The sequence below is a fragment of the Ustilago hordei genome (assembly GCF_900519145.1).
Source record: "Ustilago hordei strain Uho2 genome assembly, contig: UHO2_contig_02, whole genome shotgun sequence".
Classification (NCBI taxonomy): domain Eukaryota; kingdom Fungi; phylum Basidiomycota; class Ustilaginomycetes; order Ustilaginales; family Ustilaginaceae; genus Ustilago; species Ustilago hordei.
The window spans coordinates 1,319,335-1,343,967 of record NW_024545252.1 but is presented as its reverse complement, the minus strand read 5'-3'; the positions used below and the strand labels follow the sequence as shown (position 1 = coordinate 1,343,967).

At 52.1% G+C, this 24,633-nt stretch overlaps 7 protein-coding genes across 7 annotated transcripts; 4 read left to right on the top strand and 3 right to left on the bottom strand.

Moving 5' to 3' along the window:
* Window positions 1-1,246: 1,246 nt before the first annotated feature.
* UHO2_01232 (uncharacterized protein) lies at window positions 1,247-2,626 on the top strand (the record flags this gene model as incomplete). Its single annotated transcript, XM_041553700.1, has 2 exons — window positions 1,247-1,277; window positions 1,902-2,626. The coding sequence occupies 2 exons, from the start codon at window positions 1,247-1,249 to the stop codon at window positions 2,624-2,626; spliced, it is 756 nt and encodes a 251-aa protein (XP_041409634.1).
* Window positions 2,627-3,266: 640 nt separating this feature from the next.
* UHO2_01231 (uncharacterized protein) lies at window positions 3,267-7,643 on the bottom strand (the record flags this gene model as incomplete). Its single annotated transcript, XM_041553699.1, has 1 exon — window positions 3,267-7,643. The coding sequence occupies one exon, from the start codon at window positions 7,641-7,643 to the stop codon at window positions 3,267-3,269; it is 4,377 nt and encodes a 1,458-aa protein (XP_041409633.1).
* A 1,256-nt stretch (window positions 7,644-8,899) lies between these two features.
* UHO2_01230 (uncharacterized protein) lies at window positions 8,900-10,039 on the bottom strand (the record flags this gene model as incomplete). The annotated part of the gene is made up of 1 exon (XM_041553698.1): window positions 8,900-10,039. One exon carries the CDS (start codon window positions 10,037-10,039, stop codon window positions 8,900-8,902), a length of 1,140 nt encoding a protein of 379 aa, XP_041409632.1.
* A 2,535-nt stretch (window positions 10,040-12,574) lies between these two features.
* On the top strand, window positions 12,575-16,444 carry UHO2_01229 (uncharacterized protein; the record flags this gene model as incomplete). The annotated part of the gene is made up of 1 exon (XM_041553697.1): window positions 12,575-16,444. One exon carries the CDS (start codon window positions 12,575-12,577, stop codon window positions 16,442-16,444), a length of 3,870 nt encoding a protein of 1,289 aa, XP_041409631.1.
* Window positions 16,445-16,514: 70 nt separating this feature from the next.
* Window positions 16,515-19,397, bottom strand: UHO2_01228 (uncharacterized protein; the record flags this gene model as incomplete). The annotated part of the gene is made up of 1 exon (XM_041553696.1): window positions 16,515-19,397. The coding sequence occupies one exon, from the start codon at window positions 19,395-19,397 to the stop codon at window positions 16,515-16,517; it is 2,883 nt and encodes a 960-aa protein (XP_041409630.1).
* Window positions 19,398-19,853: 456 nt separating this feature from the next.
* UHO2_01227 (uncharacterized protein) lies at window positions 19,854-22,952 on the top strand (the record flags this gene model as incomplete). The annotated part of the gene is made up of 1 exon (XM_041553695.1): window positions 19,854-22,952. The coding sequence occupies one exon, from the start codon at window positions 19,854-19,856 to the stop codon at window positions 22,950-22,952; it is 3,099 nt and encodes a 1,032-aa protein (XP_041409629.1).
* Window positions 22,953-23,319: 367 nt separating this feature from the next.
* UHO2_01226 (uncharacterized protein) lies at window positions 23,320-24,621 on the top strand (the record flags this gene model as incomplete). The annotated part of the gene is made up of 1 exon (XM_041553694.1): window positions 23,320-24,621. One exon carries the CDS (start codon window positions 23,320-23,322, stop codon window positions 24,619-24,621), a length of 1,302 nt encoding a protein of 433 aa, XP_041409628.1.
* Between the last annotated feature and the right edge of the window lie 12 nt (window positions 24,622-24,633).

The following is a 24,633-nucleotide window of genomic DNA, read 5'->3' as shown; positions in this document are numbered from 1 at the left end:
TTTTCTTTTCTTTTTATTTTATTTTATTTTTTTATAAAGGAGAGAAAAGAAAGACTTTTTGCAAGATTTGCAGCGCTTACCGTGATGACTGTTGCCCGAAGGGATCGGCAGATCAAAGAAGAATCGATCGGGTGTTTGTAAGTTAATGTTAGAGCAGCATTCAAACATTGTTGGGAAATGCAAGATGACGACGCGACAAGAAAGGTGATGGTAGACGGTGGATCAGAGCTCGGCTGGGAGGCGAGGCTGTGAAATATCGACAAAAATGCAAACAAAGAGTTGAAGATGCGTCGGCATCTCAAGTAAGATGCACATGTTACGGCCGAGACATTGAGACACGGGAGGCTCACGTAAGCGAGAAGTACAATGAGGTACGTAATTGTTGTCATGGTGACAGCACAGTGGCACCCGGTATCATAGCAACACAGGAGTACAAATGAAGAGACACATCCTGCCTCGAATAGGACCAGAGCAGTGAATGGAGTATATATATGTGTTTGTCATTCAGTCTCACATCATGAAAACTAAGCATTACATAGAACATACGGCTGTGGTAAAGGGAGTCTGATCGTGACCCCGATAACGCCGTATATTAATTGTTATCTTCATTTCAAAGCAAGAGGAGAAAAACGTTGAGTGCGATTCTATCGGGTCTAGTGCCAAAAAGTGCGCTTTCGCCTTCTGTTGGAAAGCGTCATCACTCAAAATCGCAGCTTGGCACGTCGTACAAAAGTCACACTACGTTACACAATTGGTTTGTTTCTCTGCTCTCCTACCTTTTACCTCAACAACCGGGACCGACTTTCGGACACCGTTTTCGTCCTCGCAGCCGACATTCCCCGCCTTTCTTTGGACGGGGGAGATCAGATGGATGCATTCTTTACCGCTTCTGCAGTGGATGCCGCTTGTCCTGCATCTGAGCTTGACGATGACTGGCTGAGTGACCAAAGTGCTTCCGCCGCCCAATTCAAGCACCGCCATCGTCATCATTTTTCAATGCTTCCTCAGCATCCTCGCTCTCCTAACCGTCCTCCAATAAAAGTCCCTGCCCCATCTCCAACTCCACCTGCTCGCTTCGATTACCTTTACCTTCTTCTCCACCATCACCATTCTTCTTCTCGTCGCCCTCTCTTTCGGCCGACTTGGCGATACCCTAATCTCTTCATCTGGGGCCATTTCCGTCCAACTCACCAATCTACGCATTTCACCTCACTTGCTGCTTACAGCAAATATCATCTAGCCCAACATGGTTTTCAGAGGTCTCTGCGTCGGTCTCGGTAAGTAGCTTCTTCTCTTGCCCTCCCCAACCCCCCCCCCCGGCCGCAGATGCGATCCGAGCTTGATCTTTAACCCATCGGCGATCAAAATTTGGGCTCGGGGTGTGGGATGAATGCACAGCTTGCTTGCATATCGCACTTCCGCGCCTCCTACCGTGCTTTCCGCCGCCCACCGTCTCTTCTCGAAGCGTGGGGTGGCGTGCCATTCTTTGTTTGCACGACGCGTAGCGATCTGCATTAGGCGCTCGAGAGAGCTGTTCCCATGATATCAGTCATGCACCCGTATAGGAGTCTCAAGGGCCTAGGGCAAGGTTGCGGTTCTAGCGCAAATCCCGCTCCCTCCCCTCCTTCTTCCATGATGGGAGCCTGATCCTGGCCCTCGCCGCGGAATCCTTTCTTAGCTCCTGTTCCACTTCCAATGGCAATGCCCGGCTTATGATGGTCGATGCAGTATGCTGACCCTTGACTTTCCTCTCTTCTCACCATCATACCATCGGTCAACCCCTCGCCCCAAACGAACACGTCCCTCTAACGACCTTATAATGGCAAAATCCCATTCCTACGGACTCGTCTCCAACACCCGCAATCTCTGGTACTCATTCGGCATCTTTTGCATCCATGTAGGCGAATTCCTCACTTTCGTGGCCGTCGTTCTTGCCGTATTCGCCAACATTGGTCAACTCACCAACAACATTGTAACCCGCAACATACGTTACGTTACCGTTGACACCACTGGTCTCGGTAACGCTCTTTCCACCGCTGGATCCAACGTCGCAAATCTCTACACTAACGACCCCAACTCTCCCGTCGGCCAAGGCAACGGTGTTCGTCAATCCTACCAATGGGGTCTTTACAACTACTGTGCTGGTCAGCCTTCGGGTGATGACCGTTCTTGCTCTCAGCGCAACTTCGGTTTCGAATGGCTTCCCGTTGATGCGATTCTCCGCGACGCTCCTCAGGATTCTAGACAGCAGATTCAGAACTTCTTGCCCGAAAGCACTTTCCGTGACAGCAAGTACTTGGGTGACTACTCCAAGCCAGCAATGTACTTGATCTTCATTGGTTCTTGTTTGGCATTCCTGGCTTGGGTTGCAGGTCTTCTTTCCCACAGATTTGCATTCCTCGGTGCGGCATTCATCGCTTTGCTCGGTGCATTGGCATTGGGTGTCGGTGCAGCATTGTTGACTGCAATCTACACTAAGGCTAAGGACTCAGTTGGTGGTCAGTACGGTGTCCAAGTTAGGTACGGTAATGCTCTCTGGATCACTTGGGCTGCTTTCGTAGCTTGTGTGTTGGCAATCGTGCCTTACATTCTTAGCTGCTGCACTGGTCGATCTGACGACTACTAAGTGCGAACATCTTTCGTACCGGAATCCGATACTCCACCATCTCCACTTCATATCTGCTTCAAGCTCACCAGTAACAAGGTTTGAGCGCAGCAAAGCAAGTGCGTGTCCTTTTCCCCTCCCGACTCTGGTTTGATACCGCTCCTATCCCACGTTTCGGACCGCTGTAGCCTTGCTCCTCCCCACATACATTTTCATACCCATCCCCGCCTCTCCACCCTGCCTCAACTTGTTCCGATTCGCTTCGCTTTAATGCCTTTTTATCCGATGTTGTAATGTTTTTACGACCCCTCTTTCGTCTACTTTGTGGATTAATATATCTCTTTTATCTTGCTCAATCCTAGAGAGACACTTTCGAATGAGTCTAGCTTGGTTGCATGCTCAGTCCTGATCGGGTACTCTGTGCTTTAACGGGTGACTTTTGGACCCGAGCCCGACTCAGGCAGAGCCAAGAAGAGTTTGTTGTCAGCCAGAGCTCTCGATTTGACTGCATTTCGCACTCACAGGATCCCCCCCATAAGGAAAGACTCCTCCATCTCACAGCACACAGCAGCCACAGCAAACGCATCCACACGCAACCTTTCACAAAATTAGACCAAGACAAAGTAAGATTCCCCTCCACCCCCCTCCTCTTACCACCAACTTAGTCAACAAAGATACCTGAACCGCGCTTATTCACCCTCTCCAGCATCAATCCAAGATCTTGCAATACCCACCGCAGCACGACTTTGGCATGGAATTGTGATGCTCTTCTCAATTTGCCAAAGATAGCTTGCCTTAGAGTCGAAGGTAGGGCTGAATAAGCTGTTAGATGTGGATGCGGCGACCCAATTGCTGCTGGTGAATGGAGTGCTCCTGCTGCTGTTAGCCCTCCCTCTCCTGTGGTTGATGCACAAGGTGGTGGAGCGATGGTTCCGTCTGCCACCAAAACTGCTTTGAGGTGAGAAGCCAGTATCTGACATCTAGAGAAGAGTTTCGAAAGGGCATCGACATAAAGATGTAAAGTGGTACTGTCGAGAGCTTTTGCTTGGCCAATACCACCACCTGTCATTCTGTCCAACCCTCGGGTGAAACGACTACCAAATCCTTTCTTTTCTCCTCCCCTACCCCCTCCTTCTTCCAGCACTGGTTCGATAAACGGCAGCTTTCTAGCCAGAGAATTCTGGATCTCCCCCATCACCACCTCAAATTCTTCTAAAACCTTAACAAACCTCGTCCCGCTACTAGTTTCCAATCCGGCACCGGAGCCCAAAGGCATTAGGAGAGCGGCTCCGCCTCTTGCAACGCCATCCAAGGCAGAAGTGAGAGTTTCGAGCGATCGGAGCTTGGTTTCAACGGAAATAAGCTTCAAACCAAAAGCAGAACGCCATATTGAAGAAGGAATGAATAACCGAGGAGTAAGCCAGCTTCCCCCACTCCCACTAGAGGTAGAAAGAGAGGTTTGGAGTGAAGAAAGCATCGTAAATGGCTTCAACAGTGGATGCGCCTGTGTCGAAACCATGGCGTTGAGAGGATGCGAGGGGATGGTGCAAGAATAACTCGGTCTACCGGCAGCTAATGATGGTAAGCCTGAGGGGAAGATGTCTGTGATCAAAAACTTCCCTCCCTCCCCCTTTTCCTCTTCGCTTGCTGGTTGCATGGTTGCGGGAAATCGTGGAAGGGGCATAGCCAGACTCAGCCCTGTCCCTCCTTCTGCTGCCACCACCCCGTCCGCCTTAACACCTACTTCCCCACCATCCCCACCACCACCACCACCAGTAGCAGTAGCAGTAGCAGTGATGGCGCTACGTTTGAGCTCCAAAGCAGACAGCGTTCTAGCCAAATTCGGCACAGGAGGAGCCCCAGCAGTTGGTGAATTAGCAGCAATAAATGCAGCCGGAATACTCGGTCTTCTCGATCCAGGTTGAGAAGTCGATCGTTGTCTATTTGACATTGCTACTCCTCCAACCTCACCTTCTGTTTCGGTATGCAATTCTCCATCCCGAGGTTCTAATGCAGCAGTGTTGGAAACTTTTCGACGCTGAGAAATGGTCCCTGCGGCGGTGGAGGCGGAGACGAGAGCGGATGCTGTTGATGCTCTTGGACGGTTACTGCCTGAGCGGAGGGTTAGGTTGGAAGCCGTATTGCCGGTGGTGGTTGAGGTTGCAGAGGGGTCAACGTTCCATGGTGTAGGATGATCCACCTCACCAGCATCAGGTTCCGTTGGTGAGCCTGCAGACCCAGGTCTCGAGTTTTGCGGCATGGGAGTGGGTAGCTCCTCCTTTCTCGCCCCTCCGAGCGAAGGCATCGAAGCTTTCTGTCGCAGCAATGGACCTTTGAAGCTTAACGCGCGTGCTCTTTGTGCTAGACCCATCTTTGCTGGTTTCTCCACAACAGGCACAGCTACTGTTGGAGGTTCGATCTTCGGTTTAGCAGTCGAAGAAGTCAACGAGAGGTTTCTCCCCCTACCCTGCCCCTGCCCCTGCCACTGCCACTGCTCTCCCTCCCGCTCTTCAGAACCAGCAACATCACCAGTAGCATCGAAATACGGCGTAACAGGAGTCTTTACTTGATCGTCCAACCCAAACGCCCCTCTACCTTGCATTGTCGCTGTAGGCTTCAACCTTGACCCTGTAGTTGTACTTTGATACGAACTATCCGAATCGGATCTCCCGTGTTGTTGTGCTTGTACTCCTTCCTCCCGAAGTTGGGTTGCTGCGGTTTTCTTCGGCGATCCTACCATCTCTTTGGTAGCGGAGGTAGAGGAGGGATTCGGAGTCATAGCTTCGATAGAAATACTCGGCATCTCTTCCGCAATCGCCGGTGGAGGCAGCCTGTGATCCGGTGCCTCCTGCTCATCCGCGATCGATAACGAGATCGAAGCTCTACTTCCGCGCGAGCCTCTTGAGCCCGGTCTACGGTGATCCCTTCGCCTCCGCCGGGGTGAAGAGTCAAGCGAAGGCGAAAGAGCCTCGTTCTGCATAGGTGGAGATCTTGGCCAAGGATGCTGAGTCTGGATCGGTGATGCTTTTCCACCACCCTCCCCTGGCCTGATCGTGGCGGGGGAAGATGCCGGAAAAGCAGCCCTAACAGGCGTAATCGATAGGAAACTCCTCGCATCTTCTTTAGGCGATTGCTGCTGCTCACCACCATACATCCTATGCGTAGCAGCGAGGGAATGATGCTGACTATCGTCACGCATACGATCTAGCCAGTCGGCCTTTGTAGCCGCTCCTCCCTGCTGAGCGGCGTTAGAACTGAAGCTGGTATCCGTTGTCTCGACATGTCCGTCCAGCTCTTCAGGCGAATAGATCATCGACAACAACCGGATCCGGTCGGCATATGTATCATGAATCACCCGCAGCCGACGTCTTTCCTCCTCCCTGCTCGGTCGAGAACGTTTGCCGTTACGAGGAGCAATACGTTCCATGACTTCCTCCAACAACCGCACCGCTTGCTTGTAGGCAGAGATGGCATCGGGAACGTTATTCGCACTGTCGAGCTGCACTGCGTTCTGCGCTTTCTGAAGGGCAATGGTGAGGATGTTCTTGCTGCTGAGCGGTGCGCCGTTTGGGTTGAGGAGAGAACCGGCGGATGCACCAGGCATGGCGCCAAGAATGGCGATGGCTGCATCTGATAGAGTGCCGCGTGGTGGGCTGCTGTCCTTATCGTACGATGACCGAGAAGCGGAAGTTCGTGTTGCTCTTGCTTCTGCTGAGTCAGCAGAGGAATCGTGCGCGAGCTGCTGGGAAAGACCTTGTCGACTGAATCGGTTATGATAGCCTCCTGCGGCGCCGTGTGTGCCTGCAACGGAGGGCGCTCGGGATGAGATGTTGTTCGATGAAGCGACTGATTGGGTGTGTGCCGAAGATGCGACGCCGACTGCAGCTTCTTGTCCATGCGAGTAGTCGAGACCACCGTTGTAGCCCGGTGTGTAGCGATGGCCAACACGAGCATCGCTGGTCACTGGCTCGCTAGTCACTGGCTCGCTGGTGTAAGAACCGTTCGGATCCTCAATGCCTGGACCGCGAGTTGCCGGATAAGACGTGGGATGAGGTGCTGCAGCACTGCACTGCTGACGATCCGCATCTTCCAAGCTGCTATTGCGCACAAATGCTGCCGTTTGCTGAGAAGCATTGCGAGATTGCGCAATGAAAGCAATGGAATCCTCTTTCTTGTAGGCAAGGCGACCCAATCGGCCGCCACGACTGTGCTGCTGCGGTGCAGTGCTGGAAGAGACGCTTGCTGGTGCCCCGGCCGTGATCTTATCCGACAGGTTCGACTGGGAAGAAGGCCTCGCTGGTTGACCGTTGCCATTCCTTGCATCATCCCCACCAGCGACATGATTGTCGAGACGAGGAGAATGAGGTTTGAAATCAAGCATGTCCATCGCACTAGACGATCTCGCTGCATTCGAGCTCAACGCCCCTGCCCCAGTCGAGCTCGGGTCTGGCATTTCATCTATATGCTCGTGCTGAGGAAGAGCTTTGTTCCGATTCCGACGGCCGAAGAAGCTCGAGTCATTGGAGGATGTTGCATCGGTATGATTCGTCGAGGAAGAAGCGTTGCTAGAATGCGAACCGTCATTGTTGTTCTGCATCGACCTTCCAAGCAGAGCACCTAACCTACTACCTCTTGAAGAGGGCGGTTTGTTGGCAGCACGCGAAGGAGAGGCATGAATAGCATCAGCTCGATCCGACGCATCACTAGCATCTGCGAACACTGCTGAAGCAAGGTGCTTTGAGCTGCTCGGCCGTGATGGTGTCTGTCGCGCTGTATTGGAAGGCGAAGAACGATTCGAGCCGGACGCGGGTGCTGTATTGGAAGGCGAAGAACGATTCGAGCCGGACGCGGGTGCTGTATAGTCGGGTGAAGCTGGTTGCTGGCGATGCTGCTGGCATTGTGTACTCGAAGAAGCGTTAGGTGTCGTGATGCTGTCGTAAGGTTGAGTAGCATAGCTATCGAAGGTAGCTTGCGGGTTGGGTGAGTTGGGTGCGTCGTCGAAGGAGAGGAAGGAAGTTTCGCGTCCGCCACGTGACATGGAGTATGACGTTGATTGAGCCATGGCAAACTGATCAGACGCCAGCTCAGTAGTAGACCGGCGAGGGTGACTTTGGTGCGGGTGTCGCGACGTAGAACCACACGTTAGGAAGCATGCTCGGCTTTGTGTTGCCGGATTAGAGGAACATGGGTGGGAAGACGTCGTACCAGCGGGTCAAATGATGCAGCAACAGGTTGGGTTTGGGCATTCGTCTCAAACAGTGCTGCTGGGACGTGCTGTGTGGTTGTCAACGGCTGACCAACGCTCAGTGATGATTCGCCAAGCTAGTGTGCGATTGGGTGAGAAGGACGCGATACTAAGCCACTGCAGTCGAACGTGTATGTCACGTGCAGAGATGCTTTGCAAGGATTGGTGATGCCGAGAGGGAGACGACGACGACAGATCAGAGGCGAGAAAGGATGGTGAGGAAGAAGAAGAAGAAGAAGAAGAGGAAGATGATGATGATGATGAGGAGGAGGAGGAGGAAGATGACAGGAACGTGGAGATGGAACTGGAGAAAGACAGATGCAGGGACCGCAAGCATTGATAGATGGCCGGGACAGACAGACAGGGAGAGGCAAATTGAATTTAGAGTGTTGTGTGTTGTTTGGGTGTGTTGTGTGTGTGTGTTGTGTGTGTGTGTGTGCAGCTGGAGTGCAATAATTTCCTTTTCATTTCCCGTCGTGTGCTGTTCTGTGTTGGGGTTGGACAAAGAAATTGACAGATCCGAGCGTCTGAAAGCACCTCAAGCGAAGCCGAAGCGTGTAGCGCGTATGTCGGTGCGTGTGTGCGGCAGTGGCAGCAGCAGCCGGAGAACTGGCCTTCTTTCCCCATTTGGAAGCTTTGAGAGAGAGAGAGGCAACACTGAAGCTGGCATCTTCGCATCACCGCTTACCCTTTTCACCTTTCCTGCCAAGAGGAGCTCAATGTCGCTTCATCGCAGCGAACTTCTATTTCATTCTGATCAAACAGTCGCTGAGCTGTCATGCATTCTGTGCAAAGAGAGTATGGTTTCAAAGAATGTCTGTGTGTGTGGGAGAGAGATATAAAGAGAGGAAGACTAAAATATATATATATATATATATATATATATACAGCGATGGACCCGTTACAAATGGCAACAATCTTGTTCTGCAAGCTCGCAAAATCAACACTTCAAAGGCAAAGGCGACTGACTGAAGAATGGTGGCACAGCATGGTGATACAGACAACGATACTGCAACAGCACAGAGAAGCAAAGAGCAAAGGAATGCCTTTCAATCCAAGCTCAATCTTGGCTGCAAATGTAGTACGCTCGTGCTACCATCTCCAAGAGGTGTCAACGCCTTGCCATCATAGCCCACAATGTACCCGTTATCGCCGCCTGCTGATGCCGCTGCACGATCCTTTCGGGTGCGAGCGATGGCATGCTTGAGTCCTCGGTCAAAGTTGAGCATGCATTGCACCGTCATCACCGCTGTGATAAGCAGCAGCAACATGGACAGTGTCGAGAACACGGTCAAACTCTTGTACACCTCTTTGTACAGCGTATCTTTGAGCTGCCAGATGCGGAAGAGTTTGTAGACAAAGTACACCATCGCTCCCGTCAATCCAACCAGGAAAGCCAGCATGCCGTACTTGAGTTCCTTACGCACCGAGTACCATGCAAAGATGAGAATGAGGAGAGAAAAGGGTGCCGAAATGATCGTGATCCATCGTTCTGCCGAGCCAATCTGCTTTACTACCAGAACCAGCTGGATGCAGTAGGCGATGAAGATGAAAAAGTCGAATTTGAGGAGAGCAACGTAGATCTGGTAATGGAGGTAGCCACGTTTGAGACTTCGGTCAGCACCGATCTTCTTGTAGATTTGCCATCCAAACTCCTTCCACAGCTTCCATCCAAGGATGACAAACGAGATCTCTGCGACGGCAATCACGATTGGAATGGCGCCTGTCAGTACCTGCACAGGTACAGTCTGTGATGAACCTTCGGCAACACCGTCGCCGAGCACCGATCGGATTTCCGAGATCTGGATGAGAGAGTAGACGAGGAAGCAGGCGTTGAAGATGATCGAGCCAATCACAAGGATGGTGTTTCGGTTGATCACCGCGTCGACAGCGAGTAAGAATTGATAAATGTGGGCGAGGGAGAAGACAATGACAAAGACAGGCAATGCTCTTGACTTGGAGTCGTCATCGGCTGTAGCATGCGTCTTGCGATGGTACTGATATCGGGCAAAGAGAACACTTTCGATGGCAATGTTGATCGATGCCTCTGCCAGCGTGATCAGAAGGAACAATCGACATGCCCACGAGTCTGGGATCCATGCCCAACATCTGCTGATGCCTTTTGCTGGTGGTGGATATGCGTAGCAACGTTGTCGGCTCGAGCCGCTAGACTGAGGAGGGTGACCCATGACCGGCACAGACTTGTTCGAAGAGAGTATAGAGGGGACGGTCTTGCTTGTCTCAACTGGAGTCAGAGACAGGAAGATGTTGCAGGTGAAGCCGACGGTCTACGTCAGCAAATATGAGAGTGCGTGCTGCTACAGATTGGACCAGCCAATGTGTGACGACGAAAAGGAGAACGAAGGATGCAGCTCGTCGGCGGGAAAGCGGCGACGGGAGAGCGCAGGACAATATTGTGGGGGTCAACTTTGCTTCAATAACAGCAAGTGGGTGGTACAAAGCTGAGGCTGTGTCAATGCTGTTTTGGAGGTCCGAGATCGAACGAGATCGAACGAGATGAGACGTTTAGTGCCGAGTGCTGGTTGAAAACGGTGGGGCGAAATGAGCGTATACGTGTGTATCTGTGGAGATTCCTGAAGCTGGTTAGAAACGAAAGTGTGTTGAGGGCAAGGAGAGGCGGCCAAGTGGAGAGTGTCGGACGAAGGGGAGAGAGAGAGAGAGAGAGAAACAGAGCTGCGACGACAGTGATGATGTCGAGGGCGGAGGACAATAGTGAGGAGGGTGATGGTTAAAGGTGATGATTGAAGGCGATGATTGAAGGCGATGATTGAAGGCGAAGATTGAAGGCGAGTGAAGAGGTGGATGGTGGAGAGTGATGATGGTCAGGAGGTTGTGAGGTATGTGCAACTCTGATCTGACGTTTGGCTGTCAAAAGGCCAAGCGGCAGGAAAAGGGTGAAACAGACAAGCGAGCCACGCCGAGCAATCAGAGAACAGCAGCAAGCCAGCCAGGCACAAGGGAGCGAGCCCAACTTACCCCGAACAAAAGAGCGAGAAAAGACAGCACAGAATGTTGAAATAAAGGAGACACTCGGCGACGATGATCGGGAGATATCAGTCAGAGTACGGTGTTCAAGCTAAAGAGCAAAACACTATACTATATTGACATGCTGGAAGTGAATGTGGCCGGAGCCTCAAGCTCCCTGCTAGACTTATATACGAACGTGTGGCACATGCCCGACTGTGGGCGTATCCTACCTAATGACAGTGTGTAGCAACGAGTGGGACATGGTTGCAACCGATCTCTGTCTTGTATCGGCTCAACCCGATTCCCTGTCTGATTCGCCTCACCCGATCCCGATCAGACCTAACTTATCTGATCGCCGACTGAATCCGCTTCGCCCGATCCTCTACAGATCTGATCTACATTATCCCTAGATCGGACTAGATCGCAATCTCCAACACAGAACAGCACAGAACAGCAGAGCAACACGGACCCCCTTTGAATTTCTGTCCATTTTCAAGCCTGATTGTGTGTGTGATTGATTCTCTCTCTGCCGTGGCATGCCGCGTTCCAAGAGAAGAGCGCGCCGGTGGACCGGCAGAGAACCCATCTCGGGCTCCGTTGGCATCCTTCCTTTCTCAGCTAACTAGAAGGAGCTACACCCGCCATCCAAAAGGGAATTCAATCCTGCTGAATCATCGCCGACGCTAGCGAACAACTAGCCAAGTTATCACCCCATCCAACTTGCCTTCATCCATCCCGCGCCGACTCAGATAGCTCCTCGTGGGATGACAAGGGAAACAGAGCCATGCATTTCAGCAGAACGAGTCGAATGAATGATAACAAGATCGCTGCTGGACGAGGTAGACATTTCAAGACGATACACCTTACGCATAGACCTGCCTTGGCCTGAGAGATACTATATACAAGCACAACAACGATCCAGAAGGGAATGCATGTCGCTGAACACAATTGTGCCCTCGTCTATCGACTGGCTTCGGAAAAGCACAGAGACGGGGCACACTCAAATAGTCAGCCTTCTTTCTCAGAGCCTTCGCTTTCCGTCCTCGTTGTCTCTCGATATCGAAAGCGACAAAGAGATTCCGCGGGGCGTGAAGGGACTGGCAGATGCATCGACATCACCTGCCGTCGCCTTCAGACTCTTGATGGAAGAAAGAAGAGAAGCAGGTCATCTCGAATCGCCAAGGGTGGTGCCCTTTTCGCCTGTCTTCTTCTCGAGAGCAACCTTTTTTTTTTTTTTTTGTTTTATTTGTTTTTTGTTTTTTGTTTTTTGTTTTTTGTTTTTTGTTTTTTTTTTTTTCTGAACTCCTGATATCGATCGGACTTGAAATCAGCAAATTGATTGACGAGAGATCGGCGATTTGGTTTGTCCCAGCAACACAGACCACTTTTCTACGGCGAACAAATTGAGAGGGTTCAGCCCTGCAGCAACACAACAGCAACACTTTTAGCAGCTGCAGCCGGGAGAACAACACCTTTTCTGTGTAAATTGCTCCCCGTGTCGGCTTCGCTCTTCTCTGAGCGTCTTCATATCAACCATATCCTCTTCATTTCGACACCATTGCTGCCTTGACCGTACCTCGCGAATCAGTACCACGCTCCTTTCCAAAGTACTCTGCAGGAGGTCGAACTGCCTCGCCATCAACCGGACCAGATCTCAACATGAAACACTTTTGAGTGGCTCGATATAGCTTCAACTGTGCTACCTAATTGACTGACATTGCGGCACTCTCACAAGCATGTCAGAGCCAGACATATCGGCCTCGGCGGCCGCTGCTGTCTCGCCATCCCAGCCAGCGCCGCCAAATCAAGATCAGCAGCAATCAATAGCAGAACCCATGCCTCTCCAAGCAGTACTCGACCAGCACCAAGACGCTACAGCATCAGCTACTTCAGCCGCTCCTGTCAATCTTGACCTCGACCTGAGCGTGGTACAAGATCCTATCCTCGATCTCTGCCCCTCTCTCGACATTCTCAAGCAGATCGCTCGTTCCTCCACCCTCCATGCACAGGTCAAGAAGGATAAGCTCAGCAAAGCACTCCTCAGAGCTGCTAGCAACGGCGACACCGACATGCTTTCCTGGTTGCTCGACTCCCGTGCTGAAGCTCGCCAAATCATCTCACACCACCCTTCCCGCAGAGACTCGCAGGGTAGACCTAGGATTGCTTTCGAGCATATACGGGACGAGGAGGGTACCGGCCCTGTTGTGCTTGCTACCTGCGCTGGACACATTGATGCAGTCACCATGCTCATCCTGAACGGCGCAGAGATCGATGAGAGGGACGCTTGCGGTTGGACGCCGCTCATGTGGGCTACAAACAGCTCCAATCTTCCGCTTGCTAGCTTCTTGCTTAGCAGAGGTGCAGATGTCGATGCGAAGAGTACAAGGGGTACAACCTGCGAAGACTTCATCCTGTCCGCTGCGCCCGAAGCAGCCACGTCGATGGCTCCAGCACAGAACCACGCTGCTACGACAGAGCAAGAAGCCATTGCAGATCTTATCTACGAACATCAACGATACATTTCTTCCCAGCAGTCTGCTGCACAACGTCTCAATGGTCTCTATCTCGACACCTCACCAGATTGTCCAAAGCCTTTGTCATCATCTTTACAAAACATAGACCCAGACCGACAAAGCAGCGCTGCTGTCAGCCCAACTCGTTCTTCTCGCTCCTCTATTCCATCTTCTTCCAGTCCTTTCAAACCCGGTCACTCGAGAACCGGCTCTCAACTCACCCAACGAAGGCTTGTAGGCAGATACGAGCGAGCTCATCTTGTCGAACAGAAGAATAAGCAGAAAGAGCTTAGTGATACCCGCAAGAGTGCATTAGCTGACATTGCTACGCTGCTCGAGCTCGATTTGGACACCTTGACAGGCGAGCCGGCCCCTTCAGAGTCAAATGCTGGTGGTAGCGGAAGGGCCAACGACCCCTCCTCATCCTCATCCCTATTCGCAAGACGGCGAAGAGGAGCAGCGGCAAAAACCGCCCACACTGATCTAGCTTCTGGTTGTGGTGCAGCTGAAGTTGGTGCAGACTTACTCTCGGTCGAATTCGACTGGAAATCCGTCCGAAGCGATCAAATGCTCGTGTTTGGCAACGCCGATCTTGACCCTCTTCTCAGCATGCTCATCACCAACATGAGACCTATCCGTGCGCCATGGACGTCTCGTGCAGCACCAGCGAATGTTCTCTTTCTCTGCGCGAGATATGCTTGCTTACTGCAAGACGAGGATTTGTTGGAAGAACTATTTCTAGGCGCAATAGATCGGATCGAGGGTGTGATCTATTCCCATCCTACCGACATGACCTACCTCGCCTTCTGGCTGTCCAATTGCTGTTTGCTGCATTACTACATGGACAAGGACAGGACGCTGCGCAAGTCAAGTTCGGTCAGGGAGTATCGCAGTTTGTTGGCGGATCTGTTGAACGAGATCTCTGTGTTCATTATTAGAGATGCCGAGAGGAGGATAGATAAAGTGCTGGATGCGGCCATGTTGGATCATGAAGCGATTCCAGGCTTTGAAGAGGTACGGTTTGAGGGGGAATGGAAGTTCATGAAAACGCTTGCGGGGAGTGTCAAGGGGATTGGACAACAGAGCTCCTTGTCCCAAGGTATGAATTCCAGTGCAAGCTCGAGGAGGCCGATCAGTCAGATCTTTGGTACTGGTAGAAAAGATGATGCCTCTTCAAACACTACACCGGAAGGCAGCACCCATTTGTCATCCTCTCCCTCCCTGGGCAATGGCCGACCGTTGAACCCTTTTGGATCAGCAACTGTAGGCCCTTCTTCTTCTTCTTTCCGCAACCACGCCGGCGGAGACAGTTCACTACGCAAAGGACTAGGTGAATCATTCCGCGCCATCCGCCACGTCTCCAACTACGCCTCCGCCACCGACCTCCTCACCGCTCCCACACCCCGAACCATCTCCTCCCTCCTCAGATCCACCCTCCAAGTCCTCCAATTCTACGAGATCAACCCAGCGATCATCATCCAAGCTCTCTCCCAAATCTTCTTCTGGGTCGGATGCGAACTGTTCAACCGTGTCATCACTCGCAAGCGCTACCTCTGTCGTTCCCGAGCTATCCAAATCCGAATGAACGTATCGGCGCTCGAAGATTGGGCTCGTTCCAACGCTCTTCCTCTTTCGATAGTGCATGCGCACTTGAGTCCCTTATCGCAGTTGATTAGCTGGTTACAGTGTCAAAGCTCGCTACAGGAGTTCGATGGATTGATAGCAACGATGCAAGGATTGAAAGCACTGACACCGGTACAGATGAGGAGGGTGGTGAAGGATTATAGGTATGAAGTGGGGGAGACGAGGATGAGTGAAGAGTGTTTGCAGTATTTGGATCAGTTAATTATTGATTGGAGGAGAAGACAAGATGAACAGCTGAGACAGGCGAAGGAAGAGGCGAGAAAGGTGCAGATGAGGAAGAGCAAGGTGAAGAAACAGAACAGTGGTCATGCGAGGCATGGAACGGCTAGACAGGAGGATTATACGCCTGAGTCCAGGTCGCTTGATGAGAAGATGGATGAGGAAAACGAGCAGGATGAGGATGAGGATGAGGATGAGGATGATATGGGGCTCAAGGATGGGATGGCTGATAAAAGCATCAACAGCACAGGCACAGCCAAAGTCAGCAAAGAAGATTCCGAGCCGTTGACTGTGGCGGAAGCCACTGTTCGATCGGCCCAACTCATGATCGATGAATTGTTCATGCCAGGTAAAAGCATGTCTGACTACGTCCCTCCCTGGACAGCAGCCGGCTCTCCACTCGGCTTGCACGATGATGGAACCTCCTCCCCCGGCAGTGCTCCACCTTCCCCCACAAAAGCAGATGGTCTCCTCAACAGTCGAGAAATGCTTCCCTTTGCACTCCCCACCAAACGCAACGCACTCATCGTCACCCCCGGCGATGCCTTCGGTTTCGGTCGTGGACACTTCACAGGCACAGGCACCCCCTCCGTCCGTAGCGTCAACGGTGATAGCAATGCACCCTCCACCTCTTCCTCTCGACGTTCTTCTATCGTCTCTTCGTCTTCCCATCCCTCCTCTATTCCAGCTGATACCACCCTCACTGGCGCAGGAGGGGAAGATGAAGAGATAAAAAGCGAAACTTCATCCCATACTGATGCAAGTGGCGTCTCCCAAACAAGCTCGCTTTTCCCACAAGGCAAAGGATTTGCTGCTGGAGGATATTGGTCTCCCGTGCCCCTCCTTCCGGAAGGGATGTTGGACAGAATCGATGCGATGTTGAAAGCTGCAGCTGCTGTTGTTCCTAGTATTGGCATAGGAGATAGGAGTAGGAATATTTTGCTTGCTGATCATGCATCTGATGAGCATCTGCCTCTTCATCAAAATGCAGAGGAGGGAGGGATGGGGTTACCGAGATCAAGTCGGATCGTGATTCCGCTGAGAGAAAACTCCATGCTCCAATCTTCCCCGATCAGAGCAACACAGGAAAAGGGAGGTATAATTGAATACGAAAGACTCCACCTCAACACCTCCAACACGTGGAGAGGCGACGAAATGGAAGAGGAAGATGCGAAAACACCCGGTCCTTACCGTAAGGATACTCTGAAACCTTCACTTTTCTCTACCTAAATCCCACACACCACCTATCTATGATAGCTTTGGAATGCAGTTTGCATTGCGATGGTACAAATACATGACACTATGATTGTGCAGATGAGTCCTGATCAGCAGGTAAGGATCCGAGCCCAAATCGCCGCATAAGCACTTCTACCGGCCCTGAACCAGATCCTGGGCCCGAAGTTCCCATTTGTGCTTGGAATGATCGTAAGAAGCCTTCCAATTGTTCTGCTTCCACGCCTTCTTTGTCGAGTTGGGAGAGAAGAGATGCGGGGAGATCGGATCCTGATTTGAGTAGGTGTGAGAGAAGTTCTTCTTCCTCCTCCCCCATTTCCTTTTCCTCATCCTGCTCACCGGGAGTTTTGCAAGAGGAAGCAGCAGGGGTCTGGCTTGATTGGAGGTGGTGCAATTGAGTCTCCATTGCAGCCATCACACTTTGGAACGTGTCCAGTTTCTCAGGCTCTTCTGCCTGGGTCGGTGCTTCAGCCGCCTTTGTAGCAATGTTTGGTTTGCTTGGAACAAATTTGCCCTTACTCTCCCTCTCAGCCAGGATTACACCATACTGCTCTTGAGTCAATCCAAGACTTATCCTCGCGAATTCCAAAAGATTCCCTATTTCCGTCTCTTCGTCATCCAGCTTTGGCTTTCCAATATCCTCCCACTCCCCTTCTCCAAGTGGAGCATTGACTTGGTCAGGTTCAATATCGAACTCCCTCGCACGCTGTCGGCGCACTTCGGGCGAGGTTTCTTCCTCCAACTCCTCATCGTCCGAGTCTGAGGCTCCATCGTATCGCTCATGACCCTGTGAATTGAGCAAAGAGCAAGTTTCGCGCATGTATTGCGACGCTAGTCTGCGCTGAAGCTCTTCATGAGCCGCGGTGAGGTTGTTGTCTCTCCGCGTCGCCACTTCCTTCCCACCTTCGGATTCCCTTTGACTTTTCTTGGCATCATGCTCAGCAGCAACTCGATCGATAGATGTCAAAAAGTCTTCCTTTCCACTGTTTTCCGTTCCATTGAAGTCGCTGCTACTGATAGTGGGAGGCTCTCGAGTCCACTCATCATCCGACATACGTGGTATCAGCCTCTCGACCAATCTCTTCTTTTCTTCTTCCCCACCAATCTTCATCCTCTGCTCAACCTCCGCGCGGACTCTATCTTCCTGCTCATCCTCGTCCATATCCTCAAAGAGGAGATCTTCATCATCAAGCTGCATGTCTTCCTCGTTGAGCTCGTCTCCAAACAGGGCACCTTGGACGTCGGATTTGGTCCTGATGAAGTCTTCCATTTTGCTGTTGAAGGCTCCGAGGCGTTGGAACGTGTCTTGTTCGTCGATTGCTCGTGGAGGTGCGGTGGCGGAAGTGGAAGATTTGGATTGAAGGACGGACTCGATGTCTTCCGAGTCAAGTTGAAGCCATGAGTCGCCGTCTTCTGCGTCTTTCAGGGTTGTGAGGGGTGCGTTTGGAGAGAAGGTCTTGAGTGTGGGCGGGGTGCTGGAGACACGCTGAAGGATACTGTCGACCAAGTCACAAAGCAGTACTTCTTCAGCACTCCCTTCGGTGTTGGTGTTGCTGCTGCCCTTGACGTATTGAGACAAAGCTTCAGCTTCGAGCTGCTTCCACTTTGCGCTTCCCTCAATTTCGCCCTGGAAATAGCCAAGCTTGGTGAGAGAGCTGGTAAGCTTTTGGCGCTCACCAGCAGGTGCTGCTGATTCTGTCGGAGCCATAGGTCGAGCTCTTGTGCGTGTCCTTCGACTGAGCGATTCGGTGTAAGCCATTTCCAGCCCGCACCAAACCTTGGCGCCTAGATCATACCATCGTCCTTGTCTCATTTCTGCTTGTACCACGTCTTCATCTTCGATCTTCGGCTGTGCTGCATCAGCTGAGGGTTGATTGTGGAGCCGAGCACGATACTTTTCAACAGCAGCCTGCCATTGTGCTCCAAGCTGGCGTGGTGGGAAGAACCGATCGTAGAGTAGCTGTGCGTAAAGGTGCCGTGTCATTCGAACGGGAGTCAGGACGATCTCATTGCCATCTGCAGAGCCAGTGGCATTGTCAGATGCTGTTTTTCTGACAGAATGTGATGCTGGCGGAGGGAAGTGCACAAGTCGAGAACCGGACCGGGAGCTGACGATGTCTCGAGACTGAATCGAGGTGACGCAGCTAGATACAAGCTGTGGGTTGGCTGTGAGAACTTGAGCTACTCGGCGCGGTAGGAAGGCTAGTGTACGATGGTAGTGCGGTTTTGCTGCGGAGGGGAATTCGTATGCGCGTGCGAAAGCTGCTGCTTCGATGTCGTCCGATACCCGTGTGCGGGTGGTCTTGTCCTCAACTAGTCTGACGGCATCGGAGGTAGATAAGGAGCTATCCTCGTTGCTCTTGTAATGTGGCGGAATCAAATGCAAATGACCTTCAAAGATCCATACTCGGTTGGCGACGGCTTCTGGTGTGACCCAATCCGGCAGATGGTCTGCGGCCTCGATAAGGAGGAATTGACCATCCTCATCCTCGACGGTGATGCATAGCTGCTGCTGAGCGAAGTGTATAGACGCTCGGAGCAGAAGATGTGTTGCAAACCATTCGTCTTCAATACACTCTCCCCCGGTTCTCAGATGAAAGAGGATGTGAGGAAGCTGCTGAGTCGCAGACTTTGAAGTGGACGGCCGTGAGGACGACGAGGAAGAAACAACGGAGACTGATGGAGGTTCTCTGTGCCAGATGTAGTCTTGACTGTCAAGATAGTCGCTTGAGCGAGTGTGCTCTTCCATAAACCGCTGAAATTGCTTTGCAGTGTTGAATAGCTGAGCGAATTGATCGATTGACGAGGAGGAAGCTGGGTCGCTCGGTGTAGGAAGGTAGATTCGTGCAACAAGCGCCTGTTGCTTCTCTGCACTTGCTGCGGCAGCTAGCAGACCGGTGACGTCCGAGAATGGCAGAGCTCCATCTGGAGGCGGCATATGATCCTCCATGGTCGTTTCTCCGCCGTCTTTCTGCTTTGTGATGGTGGTCGGGGAAAAGAGGGCTGTTCAACAAGCCTTGAGAGTGTTGGTCAAAGCTGAGTTTTCCTCCACATTTCGAAGTCCTTTTTTCGACAACTTTTTCAGAACACTTTTTTTGGACGCGGCGCCGTGAGTTCCGACTTCCGCATTCTGCAAAGTGGAATCGCGTTGTGTTCCTTTTGGCTTTCCTTCGTCATCATCACTTCCGTCCTCCAAGCGGACTCAACACTAACCTTCCTTCCGCACCCTTCACCCATAATTTCCCTTCACCATCACGTCCAATCTCACGCAAGAGGCAACCAGCATCCCGCTGCAGCCACCTCTACACGCATTCAAGTTGCCACGACCACCAGAGCTATACATACATCATCGTCGATTCCGCATTTCCTCCGTCCACCATCACCAATCTGAGCATCCGCTAGCGAGATGCCACCAAAACGAGGGCGTCCTGCGCTTGAGTCCTCACCATCAACAGCTTCAACTTCGGCTCTGACAATCGAAGACTCTTCAGCGTACGCTTCGTCTCAACTCTCTGCGTCATCATCTGAAAACAACCGGTCTACGTCCACAATCAAGCGGTTCCTCTGGAACACACTCTCGTCCTTAAGCCCGCGCAAGCGTCAGAAGATCGACACAGCCAAAGAAAGCAGAGGCACGCTGCTGCTCACCGGTAGCGACACATCAAATACAGTAACACCAGCTTCCACATCACAGCCATCTACATCCACTGTGCTGATACACGGAGACGAAGATATGCCGCTAACAAATGGATTCGTCGACTTGGCGCCCACCAAGAACGGTGAATCATCGAAAACCGCGCTTTCATTGCTGCCAGACTCAAAGCTATTCGTCTATCAAGAAGGCGCAATACGCGATCCTCTCGCCCGCAACCATCACACCACTTCCTCATCCACGAGCTCTGCTCCGATGGCAGATACCCGCAGCTCATCCGAAGAGGCTGCCGAGATGCAGATTCAGCACACTTCGCCGCCTTCCAGCCCTGAGTCGCCCTCTACGGAGAAGGACATAGACGAGGCGCCAGAGGCAGCCAAAGATGCAAATGCCGAGATGGATGCAGTCGAAGGTCCGACAGAAGAAGCTTTACAGCCTGAGGCTATTCCCACAGCAAGCGCCGGAACAGAGAACATCGAGTCGACATCAGGCGTAGCTGCTACAGAGCCAGAGCTGCAGCACGAGACCGAGACGGAGTATAAATCAGAGGCGGAGCAAGAGGCAGAACATCACGTTGATGAGCACGAGGACACCGCGGCAGGCAGCCAGGCCGATGCAGCAGAGACAAGTGCGGAGGCCGCAAAGGAGCTGGAGGGAGCAGCTGAGGAGGCTGTTGTAGCGGAAGATATGTCGATTTACACCTCGCAGTCTAAGGGGCCAGAGACTGCATCCGATATGCCCATCTTGAATTCGCAACACGAAGAGTCTGCGGCAGTGGAGGACGATATGTCGATTTCAACTTCGCAGTCTCAGAAGGACAACGAAGATGCCTCCAGCAGCAACGACATGGGCCCCCTTCCTACCAACGAAGACGTCGAACACATCCAACTGATTGCTAACGCTAAAGTGGGGGAGCATGTCGAGGGTCTTCTCGACTGGGCAGGCTCGCTTAGCAAGGAGGAGCAGTACTCTCCTTCCGCACCGGCGTCCGAGGCGAGCGATGACACAAACACCGAGCCGATCCCTGCAGCCGCATTGCCTTCAGAGACAGCCGCAGAAGTGGTAGATCTTGTCTCTGACTCAGAGGACGAGAGCGATTCGGATCAAGACGACCCTGATAAGGAGAACGATGGGTCGCTCGTCAACGCCACACCTCGTCTCGACTCTGACGCCACTTTGGCCTCCACCGTCTCTGGCAATTCGACGGATCATCGCCCGAGGGGTTCTCTAGTAGGTCCTCTGGCGCAAAAGCAGATTCTGGGAGTCAATCAGACTCGGAATTTGCCACAAGCAAACAGCTTGGACTCTGGCGATATCTCTGCCACAGAACAGATCAGAGCTATCGGTCGACAGACACGATTCTTTCAGCCAAACCGAGGACGAAACAATGTCCCGCAGACCTCGACACCCAGGCAGAGCCTTCCACCGGCACCTTCGCAGAACCGCTCGTTCCCCTTCAGCAGTGACATCTCTATCAACTCCACCAACGACACAAGCTTGGCCCGCAGAAGCAGCGACTATCGTAAACGCAACCCAATCTACCTCTCGCGCCACGCGAAAGAGGTCGAAGGCTACAACAAGCTTTCCATCATGCGCAGCGTCGAGAAAGCCATTCACAGGGTCAATAAAATTCGCAGAATGCATCGCCGGCCTCAGCTCTCCCACGAGAATTTAAGTCAGCTCAGCGAGAAAGTAATCAAGGTCCACAAGCTGGTATTGGCTGACAATCCGAGCATGGAGCCGATCGATGACTTTGTGGAGAAGATCACAAGGAGGTTGGCGATAAAGAAGCGAGATGCGGAGACTGGGGTTATGCCGCTGCCGAAAGCCAAGTTGGTGGAGAGGGAGAGACTGGAGAGGGAAAGAAGGGCGAAGGAGAGGAGATTGAGGGGCGTCTTGGGTAGGCCGGCCTTGCCGCCGACATTGGTGAATGAGCAGGAGCAGGAAGTGAAGGCGGTACTGCAGAAGCGAGGCAAAATCGCCGAGATTCCAGGTGCAGAGGTGAATGACCATGACGTGCAGAAGTTGAAGCCGAAACAGTGGCTTAACGATGAGGTCATCAACTTCTATGGCAATCTCATTCTACTCAGATCGAATGAGGCAGAGAAGAAACGCACCGAAGCGATGGCTGCCGCAAAGAACACTCCTCCTTCCCCCACTCCTCCAGCCGGCACAGCCGGCAGCAAGAAGAAGGGAAAGAAGACCAAAGTAACTCGACCATACAACAAATCGCTTGATGCATACTGGCGAGTTCACTTCTTTTCCTCCTTCTTCTGGGCAAACCTCAAGCAGCGCGGTTTCGACGGCGTCAAGCGATGGACTCGTCGAATCGACATCTTCTCTAAAGATCTCATCCTCTTCCCGATCAACCTGGGCAACTCACACTGGGTCTGTGGAGCGATCAGCATGCGCAAGCACCGATTCGAGTACTACGACTCGATGGGAGCTCCCAACCCCAGCGCATTCAAACTCATGCGGGACTACGTCACTGCCGAGGCCAAGGATAAGAAGAAGACAGAGATCGATCTGAGAGGATGGAGGGACATGTTCAGCGACGAAAGTCCTCAGCAGGAGAATGGTTTTGATTGTGGTGTTTTCGCCGCGCAGACTTTGGAGCAGATCAGTAGGCGCGATCCGCACACTCCGATACCGTTGGAGGCGCCGGTGATTCAGTGGAAGGGAGAGAGTCTGGATGAGGGTGCGGAAAGGTTGAGGATCGACAGTGTGGCTGTAGGAGAGGACGATGATGATGATGATGAGTTGGAGTATGAGTGGAACTTTGGGCAGGAGAATATGCCGTACCTGCGTAGAAGGATGGCTTATGAGATACACTCGAAGAAGCTGCTCGACTGAGTTAGAGCTGAGAAAGATCAAGATCAAGAAGACGAGAACAGTACTTATAATTGAAGCCCAATTTGTACTTCTACTGAACATCGTCCCGACTGCTTGATCGCTTAACTGTGCGTCTGGCCGATGTGATTTGAACCGTAGGCGCTCGTGCCTGTGAAGAATTGGGAGCTGCTTTTGGATGATACGATGATGAGGAAGAAGTCCGACGACCGAGACCCGTGTTCCAAAGCTCAAAAAAATCGCCGAGTGGAGGCTTTGGACCCTGTTCAAAATCTTCTTTTCTTCCAGACTTGCTCCTTGTCTCGCCTTTGCCTCTTCTTTGTCACTTCTTACGTTGCGTTTGGCTGCCATCATAAGCTCGTTGGCAATGATGGGGTCGATGGGCCAAGCGGGACTCTCGACTCTGCGCGGAGAGGAGACGTTGATACGATTCGACCATGTCCCAAGCTACTCCGAATTCTTCGATCGCTGCCTCCTCCCTAATCGACCGTGCATTCTCCCACCAGCCCTCATCTCACAATGGAACGTCGTCAAGTCTCAAACATGGCATCGCAAACCTAGCTCCTCACGTGTTTCTTCATCTTCCGACAAAGGCGACGACTTGGTGAATTGGGAAGCGCTCGCACAGGACTACGGCTCACACACATCCCCTGTCGTTGTTATCCATATCAACGCAGAAGGCGAAACAATAGAAAAACGCACCGAAATGACCATCGCTTCCGCCATCGATCTCATCCGGAAACACAAGCTCAAACAGGACAAGGACGGAGTACAATCGATATACATCAAAGACTGGCATCTGATCAAGCAGCTTCGTTCTCAACCTACAGCAGATGAACCCTACTCGGTACCGAATTTGTTTGCGGATGATTGGATGAACAACATTCATCCTTCCGGTACCGCAGGGGAAGTGGACGACTTTCGATTCGTATATGCCGGCACAGCAGGCTCACAAACTCTTCTCCACCGTGACGTGTACACATCGTATTCCTGGAGCACCAATGTAGTCGGTCGTAAGAAATGGCATATTTTCCCACCTCGAGCCATTCCACATCTACGGCGATTTCCAGCAGTCGAAACGTCTCAGCTCGTATCTGACATCCGAACGCTGCAAACACTCATGAAGGATTCGAACAGAAAAGACTATCCCCAATTGGAAAGAGCCTGGGAACTGATACAAGGAATAGACCAAGAGGAGGGAGAGACGATCTTCATCCCAAGTAATTGGTACCACCAAGTGTCGAACGTTACAGAAGCGATCTCGATCAATCGCAATTGGTGTAACTCGATCAATCTTCCCTCTTTGTACGAAGCGATCAAACGGGAGCTTGAACACGTTGAAGAGAGTCTTTGTGACGTTCGAGACATGCTGTCTGACAGCAGTGGGGGGAAGGATGGGGATGAGTGGAAGAGGGAGTTTTATGTGCTGGTTCAGGATGTGGCGGTCAAAGATGCTGGTTGGGCTTGGAAAGGGTTTTGGGATATGGTGGTAAGGAATCTGGAACATTCTGCAACAAAGCAGGATCTAAGGCCCAAAGATGGGTGGGTGAAGGAGAGACTCTTGCCGCTGGTGAAGGATTTTGGGCTAAGAGAGGATGGGAAGTGGCTAGATGGGGAGGGAATTCAGAACACAGTACAGAGGTGCAAGGGTCTTTTGGAAGATATGCGATGATTGACAAGACAG